This window comes from Babylonia areolata, chromosome 21 (assembly GCF_041734735.1).
Source record: "Babylonia areolata isolate BAREFJ2019XMU chromosome 21, ASM4173473v1, whole genome shotgun sequence".
Taxonomy (NCBI): Eukaryota; Metazoa; Mollusca; class Gastropoda; order Neogastropoda; family Buccinidae; genus Babylonia; species Babylonia areolata.
The window spans coordinates 46,120,118-46,130,624 of NC_134896.1; the positions used below are offsets into that span (position 1 = coordinate 46,120,118).

Here is a 10,507-nt window from a genome sequence, read left to right on the forward strand (position 1 = left end):
AATTAAATCATAACGATGCATGATCTGTGCTCAAAACCGTCAAGTTTTTTCATCCAGTGCTGTCAAGCGTTGTCGATCTCTGTTTTTGGTTCTGTGTGTTTGGTTCCCAATACATTGTTTCAGATGGGGGGTGTGAGGCGGGTGGACGCGCGCGCGCGCGCACACACACATACACACACGCAGAAAGCAGTGAGGCGATGTTAATGTCGTTCATAAGATCTAACCAATCATATTTCGGATCGAGAATTCCAGCGGGAAACTGTACGAGTGACGTCATGGGAGCACCACGTGCTCGCCCAAAGTGTGCTTGTTTAGCAGACGGCTTATTTACGCGTCGCCATGATACAGAAGTGACGTCAACGAGCATGCCCTATGCTGGCATTCCAGCTACGAAGAGTGCAGCCCGAGCAAGTTGATGGCGCCGAACGCTGTGTACTCCGGATGTTACATCCAGACTGGACATTGAGCCGGTCTCGAGGAGTGTTTCCAGACGGAAAGGATAGTGATTCAGACAGTGATTTATCCACTGACGGCCATTTTCTCCAGTCACTTGCTCGGAGCCACTGGGAGAAGACCTATCAAAATTGTATGTTTTGAACCAACGCCACGTAGATAAATTAATTATTTTGCATTGAGCCGAAATCAGTGATCCTGTTCTGGTTGCGTTGGATGCACAGTGCTGTTGTTCAGTGTAGTGTTTAAATCGGTGTGTTACAATAAAATAGTAGATAGTTGGAGTTTTAACGACCTATTGGCGCTAAAATAGTAGGTTCTGTTGACGAATGTATACTATTCATTCAATATATTACGACAGTCGGATTGTTAAATGTAACAACAGAAGTACTGTTGAGTCATGTATTAATAATGATATGCTGTAAGTGTTCTGTTCATTGCTGTCTATGGTCGGGTTGTTACATTGTCACAACAAAGTTAGGCATAGCTGATGCACGTGTTGTTCAGTGCGACAGTCGGGTTTTACAACAATGTTAGGTGCTGGAAGAAGTCCACGATAAGTAGGATTTTCTTGATAACTTGATAGTACATTTGTAAATATGAAACCGCGTTTCCGTGTTTTGTTCACACCAGATTCTAGTTGTGAATTGTGTTTTGCTACAGTACAAGCATCACTGCAGACTGAAAGTGCAAGAGTAATGACATTTCACACTGTATAGTACGTGTTTGTACGGGGATTAATCACATTGATTTTGATTTAAATTGATACGCCCCTCCCCACAGAAAAAGGTGGCAAAAGACCCATTACATTGGCTATGTAATAAAAGTTTTAACAGAAACGAACAAAAGCTATTTTATACTTGGCATGATCTGTTAATCTGTTAAAATACATTATAGAATATTATGTTATTGAATATGAAATATAATGGTTTTATCTTATATTTTACTAATTCCCTCAACACTTGTGGCATGATATCAAGTTCTTGTAGTAAGACATGCATATATTGAGCTCACCAGCAAGAAATAACTTTTGTTCACCAGTAAGAAATAACTATTGAGCTCACCAGCAATAAATAAATACTGAGCTCATGAGGAAGATATATATATATATATATTTCTATATATATATATATATATTGAGCTCACCAGCAGTAAATAAATATTCAGCTCACCAGCAAGAAATGAATATTCAGCTCACTAGTAAGAAATGAATATTGAGCTTATCAGTAAGAAATATTGAGCTTACCACCATGACAAAGCAGAGAAGAAATCAGACTTCCCAGTTTCAGTTCAGTTTGGTTCTGTTAGTTTCAGATTTGTGAGACACGATAGTTCCAGTTGTGTCCTGGCATCATGGGGTGTGGGTCATCAACGGTTGGTGTGGTACCTGGTGGAAACGAGCAGACACCACCATCTCAGGTGCATGCAAATGGTACAGGTCAGAAAGGTCACCATGCTGCTGTCAATGGTGTTGGCTCTACAAAAACTGCACAAAAGAAGGATTCTACGAAGACAACAGATCCAAATGGCAACACTGTCAAGTTAGATCAAACACCAGGTAAGTCTGTTGAATAATGATGAACTGATAAATCAGCTGGCATATCTATCTATATTTATATATAAAATATGAATTGAGATTGACGTGTATCACTCTTTTTGTCACAACAAACTTTTCTGTGTGAAATTCGGGCTACAATGAGAGTGCCACCCCACCCCCTTTTTTTTGTGTCCGGAAGTGTTTCTGTTTCCTACCAAAGTGGATTTTTCTTCAAAAATTTGCCATGGGTTCTTTTATGCGTGCTGAGTGCATACTACACACGGGACCTTAGTTTATTGTCTCATCCTAAGGACTAATGTCCATATCACCACTCGAGGTCTTGTGGAGTGGTAGAAAATGCTGGCAAGTGTGGGGAAGGAACCATTTCTTTTAGATTCTCTCAATTCCAAGGTGCGCACATTACCTGACGGCCAACACTCCACTATATGAACAGTGGTTCTGTGTCTCATGGCGCTCAGTATTTGAATTTATTGACACAACACCAACATAGGGTTTATAGCAACAAATGATGATGATATTGATAATGATAAAAATGGTTATGATGATATAGTTGATGATGATACTGAACAATAGTTAAGAACATATATGGACACAAGAATGTTATTTTCAGTGAATATTTTCAAGTCAGTCATGTTAATGATGTTTGCAATTGCTTTTTTTTCAAAGTTCTCTTTCACATTCAGTCAGTAAGCTGAAATGAATAATACATTTGATGTTAGGATAGTTTTCAGCAAACCTGAAATTGGGGGTAGGCAATATAAATTACAACGATGGCTGAAAAGAAAATCAGAGGGGAGGAGGGGGTTGGTTTTGACAGTAGCATGCTGTTTCAGGTGTATGCTTTTGATAATTGCGCACCTGGCTGAGTTAAACAATTAATGCAGTTTTCCCCTCATAAATCCAGGTAATATTATCATCAAAGAAAGGTAAAGAAGCATAACAATTGTCCTGGTTGAACTTGAAAGAGAATTTAGTTTTTTTGGTTTGCATATTGGAGACACCAGGATCAAAAGACGTTGATGTCGCATCCTTGAGTTATTTTCAAAACTTTGGGTTTGTTACCTGTGTTTGTGTTTCCATTCTTAAGATGGGTTTTCCCGTGGGGATACTAGGGGGCTTTAAATATAGATAGCATCCCCACCTTCTGGAAATTCTGCATTGGAAATTTCCTCTTTTCTGTCACTATCTTTGTTTCTGCATTTTTTATTTCTTCATTGTTGTCTCCCTTTTTCTGCCTTCCCAGTCCTTTTCCCTTTCTTTTTTCAGGCAAGCCTTGACACTTTTTTCTCTTTCCTGCAGTCTGTGATGTACTGTCTGTGCTGTATTGCTCTGGCGATTAGTTAGTGAGATGTAAACACTGGGATGGGCACTAGCTGCCTGTTCTGCAGTGTCGATAGCCTATATGGCCTTTTTATGTATTTTGGTTTGGCTTTGAAGCATTGTTGTTTTCCATTTTTATGACTTTTTGTAATCTTGGGATGATGAATTAAGTGGAATGGCTGGTGTCCTCAGCATGGCCTAGTCTTATTTGCCATAAGGAACTAAGTGGTTGGGATACTGTGTATGAACTGTGTTTTGTGGGTTTGTATTCATGTTTTTTTGTAGATGTGACGGTTTTGTGTTGATGCGGTTGAGCATTTGTATGGTTTGACCGTCTTGATATGGTTGTGTGCAGTTGGCTGGACTATAAGCAACAAGAACAAGAACATTAAGATGGGTACAGCACTACCTTTTTCTTAGAAAACTCATATTGATTTCAGAAACTTTTGAAAAAAAGAAGGAAAAAAAAGAATCACTTTATATCATTATTTCAGTTCCCAAGTCAGTGGCTTTTGATGTCTCGCTGGATGGTCAGAACACACAGCTGTTGGTTGGCAGGAGAGGACCACGCAATTTGCAGGTCTGTGATCTGATTGATGTTTCCTTGTTGCTGCAGTTACATTACTATGAATCTGATTATTATTCTTTTATTGTCATTTGTGTGCGTGTGTATGTGTGTGTGTGTGTACACACAACACTGTGCTATCATACATTATGTGTGTGTGTGCATACGTGTAGTAGCATTGTGAGCATTGCAGCATGTGTGTGCTTATAAAAATGCATGTTTAGTTTTGTGTTGCAATTGAAAATATATGGAATGTATTGTTTACTACACTCCTACCATGGGTGTGTTGAAGGCTTTTGCAGTCTTGATTGATTTTCAATGACTACTTTTAAGCTGTGATGAAGTATATGCTTGTGTGAAGGAGGGACTTGGATGGTATACAACTTTTGACCATACTTTGAGTTTTGGAGGGCACATGTGTGGTGTATCTGTGTTCTGCATGTTTTGCTGAATTGCAGGATTTTATACCTTTTGAGCAGTATGTTTTCTACTGCTCTGTTCCGTCCCTGTCAATGGAGTGTGTTGTTGTTGGTTTTCCATAACAATACCGACACATGAAGAAGACTTGTCAGAGCAGAATTTTAATTTCTTTATCTGTATAAATATACAAAATGCTGTGATCACACTGTCATTGATGAACAAATTGTTGTCAATTTTGGTTAGAGTGCATGTGTTTTTATTGTTGATGTTTTGTCTAGTTTGTTGAGCATGCATGTTTGTGTTGGAGTAATTTTTGTTTCTTTCTCCTCGGCCAGACACTTGAACCACTGAATGTTCCAAAGCTGTCTGCAGAGCAGCTGGCAGAAAAACAAAGACAGGCTGAAGAAAAGAGAGAAAAGGTCTGTACAAGATTCAACTTCATCATCTGTAAACTCACAGAAATGAGTCTTTTGGCTTGTGTGTGTGTGTGCGTGTGCGTGTGTGTTAGTGTGTTGGTGAGTGTGTGTGTGTATTGTTACGAACTGTGTAATTTGGTGTGCATGTGTGTGAAGGGAAGGATGGGGCAGGTGAAGAGAAGGAAATGTCTGTCAGGTTGTAGGGAAGGGAGCACCACATTTAATAGCTAGTTGACTGTTTGTTTCATGGCTTCATGCACATATGACTGATTTGAGTAAAATGTTTGGTACATACTATGCATATTTACACAAATTTGACCCTAAAGTTGGGTGTGTGCAGTCACTGGGTTCTTTCCACATTGTTGGAGCCCATTTCCTTTCTTAGTTTCACCATATAGCACTGGCTGGTCAGTGAGTGAAAACAAAACAGTCAATGAAACAAGACTCAGCATTGTGGGGTAACGTCATGCTCTCACTTTGTTTTTCAGTTATACATTGACATCTCATCTGTTCTTTACCTCTTGATTTCAATCTGCACCGCTTTGTGAAGCAAAACATTCACAAATAGCCAATGGAACTATCGTTAGTTCACAATAATTTTCTTCTTTTTCTTTTCAATGTGGGAAGTGGGCGTTTACAAGGTGTTTTTCCACATGCATGGTTTTTAACCTGAATGGGCGTTCACAAGGTAGTTTACAATATGTGTGTATATTCATGTGTGTTTGTGTTTATGTGGATATGAATGTGTGCATCATAGATCAGAAGCTGCAGTTGTATCTTTATTTTGTTTTGTTTTTGCTGTGATACAAAGGTTTCTGTATGGTGAAGTGAAAAGTTAGCAGCACTGGTTTTCATTGATCCTGTTCTTTTCATGGTATTGCCCAGATGTTATTGCTGTTACTATTAGTGTCATTCTCATTGTCATCATTATTTTAATAATAATAATGATTATACTATTGTGATGGTGATGTCATGGTCATTTTGAATGATGAGGATGATGGTGCACATCACAGTATATGTGTGTGTGTGTGTGTGTGTGTGTGTGTGTGTGTGTGTGTGTGTGTCTATCTATCTATTTCTGTATCTGTATCTATTTGAAGTTTTTGAATAATACAGAGAGAGAGAGAGAGAGTATATATATATATTCATGTATGTAGATAGATAGATATTTTAATAGATTTGTAATAGCTGTGTATTATGTGAAGAACACGTGGTCCAAAGTATGGATAGAACTTTGATTAATGATAATAGAACAGCACTCGGAAAGGAACACATGACCTAAAGGACTGTTATGTGTGGATACAGCTGCTCCAGAAACGTGCTAGCGCCTCAAAGAAATCATCCAGACGACGGCAAGAACTGATGAGAGCCAAAGAGTTTGAGGCTCAGCAGCAACTTCAGCAAGAAAAGGTGAGTATCATTGGATGTGTGGTGGTTTGATAAATGTGTTCTCTCTGTGTCAGTGGAGTGGTGGCCTAGTGGTAATGTGTCAAGTTAGGAAGTGAGAGAATCAGAGCGGATGGGATCGAATCCTACATTTGCCAGAATTTTCTTTCCTTCCACAAGACTTTGAGTGTGAGAAATGTTTTGTCTCAGACAAGGAGTTTATGTATATGGATTTTTTTTCAGCAAGGGTGTATAGTAATTCTGTGAAATTTGTTTGTTTGTCTTTATCATTGCGAAAGTTTGGTGTGTTTATGGTTTTGTCTGAACAAACTAGTTTTGAAAAAAGAAGGAGTTTGACAGTATTTTAAGGTTGCCTTCAGTTCAGTTTGATAAGGAATGTGAAAGATGTGTGGTTCCCTTCAGTTCTGTACACCACCTCTGTCATGGGTTGCAGGCTCTGGATGACCACCAGAGGCAAGCAGAAATAAAGAGGGAAGCGCGTCTGAAAGAAGTTCGAGAAAAACAGAGAATTCGTGAAGAGAGAGCAAAGCGAGCGAGAGAGAGGGTGGGTACTAGTGTTTTGTGTTAGTGTGTATGTGTGTGTTAGTGTGTGTATTAGTGTGTGTGTGTGTGTGTGTGTGTGTGTGTGTTCATGCGTGTGTGTGTGTCTTCTCTGGTTGTCATTAATTTTCACTTCAAAGAGATTTAGACATACATACTTTCATAAGAAAAGGGAGGTATGTAAGTACAAAAAACAAAAACAAATCAGTACAAACAAACAAACAAACAACAAAAAACCACACACACACACAAACACCCACAGATTGTTGAAGTTAAGTGTGTTCCTGTTTAGGAGAAGGAAGCAAAGTAATTGTAATTTTCACTACCCATACTTTACTGTGACCCACTAGTGCAGACTCAGGCAGGGAGTCCGATTCCTGTCCTGTGCAAAATACCATCCACATATGCGGAGAAAACGAAAGTAGCTACGGCCAATAATCTCCCGGAAGTAGGTTACCTCCCCTCTGTATCCCTGACTAGCTTCCTTTTTTGACCGTCGGCTTGCCGTGGGATGTGAATCCCCCCTGTAGCTGAACGGCGGTCCAACCTCGTGAAAAGCTCCTGCGAGAGGACCGACGTTCAGCTGTTGTGTTGACGGATAAAGAGATAGACAAGATCGGCCCGAGCACTGCCGAGTGGCAGGATCGAGTTATCAAGAGGCACTCCGACATGGAAGTGCCGATATCATCAATTTCCTTTTTAGATTCCTATGATTTATGTTTGTGTCTGTACTGATGTGCCAGCATTTCTAAAGAAAGTGCTGGAGATCATGTCAAGAACATTACGAAAACAAGAAGAGCAACAACAAAACCACAGTGTGGGATACATAACATATTGAAGAAATTACTCCACTCAGTACCAAAAGTTGAGCTTCCTTGTGTATTTCAATTGTTTCACACCATCTTCCTCAGCACAGTTGGTGCAGCAAAGACTTGTGTTGGTCAGGTTGTGAGGGAACTGCACAGTGGCATCAATATTGCCTGGCCACACGTACTGGACTGTGGTGTTGCAGTAGACTCATAAATTGAAGGGAAATCCAGACCAGCGTCACAGTTGAGGCTTGGCCTTATCTTGATTTGGATGGCTTCTTTAACCTTCCTCTTCCAGAAATTGTTTTCTGTGCATGGCACCAAAGTCCTGTCCAGCTCAGTGCTTTGGTTTAGAATTGGGAATTTCTTCTGCGTATCTGGAATAAGAGAACCTACACCAGCAGATACATTACACTGAAGAACACCGAACACTAGCATCATGTTATACTAAGAACAAGTGTCGCCTGTGGTTGGAAGGCAAATTGATCAGTCCATCAAAAGAAATTTTCAAGAGCTTACATGTTTTGGATAGAAGTTTTTTAAGTCAACCACCATCTTTATCATATTGTTGTTGTTCTTCTTCCCATTTTTCTTTTTCATCATGTTGTTATTATTATTATTATTTACAGGCAAAGAAAATAAACCAAGGAGATAATGCAGATGACATCGATGTTGAAAAAGATGATCACTTCAATGCCAGTGATGGTAAGCAAGGATTTCTTACATTTATATGAATGTATTGCATGTGTATATAATTTGGGCATGTGCACATTTTTGTTCATGATCGAGTGTGTGTATTGAAGGAGGCAGATACACATAAACATTTACAGATACAGGCGCGCGTGTGCGCGCGCGCGCACGCACACACACACACACACACACACACACACACACACACACACACACACACACACACACACACACACACACACACACACACACACACACACTCTCTCTCTCTCATATCATTGATGTCTGCCACAAGGATTGAAAAGATATGAACACCAAAAGTATAAAGCACACTCACAGAGTGTTCTAGATTGCTTGTATTCGTAAAGACTGTCTGTTGAAAACACTAGAACAAAGATAGATTTCCCAGTTTACACATATTTTTTGTTATTGGAGGAAGAATAAATTGGTGTAATTGTGGCTATTTTGTTTTTCATTAGTTGTTGTTTTTTTCATGTTTTTTTTTTTTGTAAGGTGATATATGTTGAAAAAAATCTGTGTGCCATGGTTTGAACTTTGATTGATGTGGATACTTATAGCCCTGTTGTTGGTCAGAGACCAAGGTCTGAGGGCTTTACATGCACAGCAGGCTGCCTGCATGGGTAGAGCTGGCTGACAGCTGCCTCATTTGTTTCCACGTGCATGCACACGGACATGTATATAAGTTTCTGTGTGTTTCCTCAGCTGACTCGTGGCTTGGGGATGAGGAGGCAGCGGAACGAGCGCCGTCAGAACACTCAGGTCCACAGAAGCGTGCGCATGGCACCAAGCGTCCCACAGCCAGTGCCAGCACAGTGGACAGCTACGAGGCTGCCTTCCAGCGACAGCCACGCCCACCACCAGAGTCACAAGACAATGACCTCGAAAGGGATGACGATTTCTTTGGTTGATCAGTGCATGAGTCGCCTGTCCACCTGTTCTCTCTTCCACATTTTGGGGGATATATTTATGAATGCATTGTTGTTGTTTCCGGTTCAGGCATTTAAACTGTGCATTCAGGCATGTGAACTATGGCTTCAGGCATTTGAACTCTGCGTTAAGGCATTTGAAGTGGCTGTCAAAACGAGAAAGGGGGTGGGGAGTTGCAGTGTTCTAATCAGACAATATTAGTTGTGTGGTAGGGTGATTTTAAGTATGAAATTCATCATTTTATATATTGGGTACGAAATAGTGTTTGTCTTACTCTATTTTATTTCATTGAGAATTAATGTTTAGATACGATCTGTCTTTAAGTCCCAATTTGATATGAAGAAAAATTGGCAAGAAAAAGTTAAGTCATTAAAACGTTTTGTACTACAAAATTATAAGGTCAATTCATAATATATCACAGAACTGAAACCAGATGTGAATATTTGCTGTGTCACATGTTTCTGTATAGAATTAGATAAATATGACTTGGAAAGATTATGTTTAATCCCTTGGGTGCCCCAGGGTGGAAATTTACGTCCATGTCATTGTAGGAATTTTCCTGTCACAAAATCATTAAATTCATGTGAAATTTTCATCATTGGATAGTATTTATTTATTTATTTTTTTTACTCAGAAAAGTAAGGTTATTTATGTTTCATTCAGTAGTTTGCATGGTAGATTGAAAAAATATTATTACCCTCCATGGCCAAAACATGCCTTGTCAAATAGTTGTCACTGAGCATAAAATGAGCTTGGCACTGAAAGGGTTAATGTGAATTATTTTGAGGGTGACATTTATAGAGGTGCTAAACTGAGATGTAATTTTTGGGAACTGAGTCTGTGATCTTCATCAAGGGTCCTCATCAAAGGTTGTCTTCAGTGGTCTTCACTAAGGGTCCTGGAATCACATCAAGAAGAGATGAGAATGCAGATGATCACAGTATCAGTGTCAGTTGAAAAACCTTCATTTTCTCACTTAACCCATTCAGCCTCAGTAGGCTTCCATGCCATATTGATGAGTGCAAAAAGCAGAAAATATACACTTTTCCCTCCAAATAATATGTGGACACTACCAGAAATACTGTGGAAATGTGTTCCCTTTCCTTACGGTTTATGTACATGTATATAGGAATGTGAACACTTTTAATGAGATGAAGCCAGAGCAATGCTGGGTGGGGGAGGGGGGGGGGGGGGGGGGCGAGCTCAGTGAGTTAAATTCAAAACTCCATTTATTTAAAATCATTTTTATCAACTGTTGGTGAGACAATAATTCTTTGAGAATTGAAGGATAAAGAACATGAGCAGTGTCTTCATGAGTTTTGTAAGGGATAGTTCCTTGTAATCATTGTTAGAGAGCGATTAGCTCCTGCTGAGTGCAAGA

General features: G+C 39.6%; 1 protein-coding gene across 2 annotated transcripts; it reads left to right on the top strand.

Annotated features, from left to right (window-relative positions):
* The first annotated feature begins 382 nt into the window (after nucleotides 1-382).
* LOC143295774 (uncharacterized) lies at nucleotides 383-10,281 on the top strand. 2 transcript variants are annotated; one of them, XM_076607391.1, is made up of 8 exons: nucleotides 383-586; nucleotides 1,762-2,011; nucleotides 3,826-3,911; nucleotides 4,652-4,735; nucleotides 6,038-6,142; nucleotides 6,573-6,683; nucleotides 8,118-8,193; nucleotides 8,902-10,281. In XM_076607391.1, the coding sequence occupies exons 2-8, from the start codon at nucleotides 1,807-1,809 to the stop codon at nucleotides 9,105-9,107; spliced, it is 873 nt and encodes a 290-aa protein (XP_076463506.1). In that variant the 5' UTR covers nucleotides 383-586; nucleotides 1,762-1,806; the 3' UTR covers nucleotides 9,108-10,281. The 2 variants fall into 2 exon arrangements, with proteins under 2 accessions (XP_076463506.1, XP_076463507.1); XM_076607392.1 differs by having other exon boundaries at nucleotides 1,768-2,011.
* The last annotated feature ends 226 nt before the right edge of the window (nucleotides 10,282-10,507 follow it).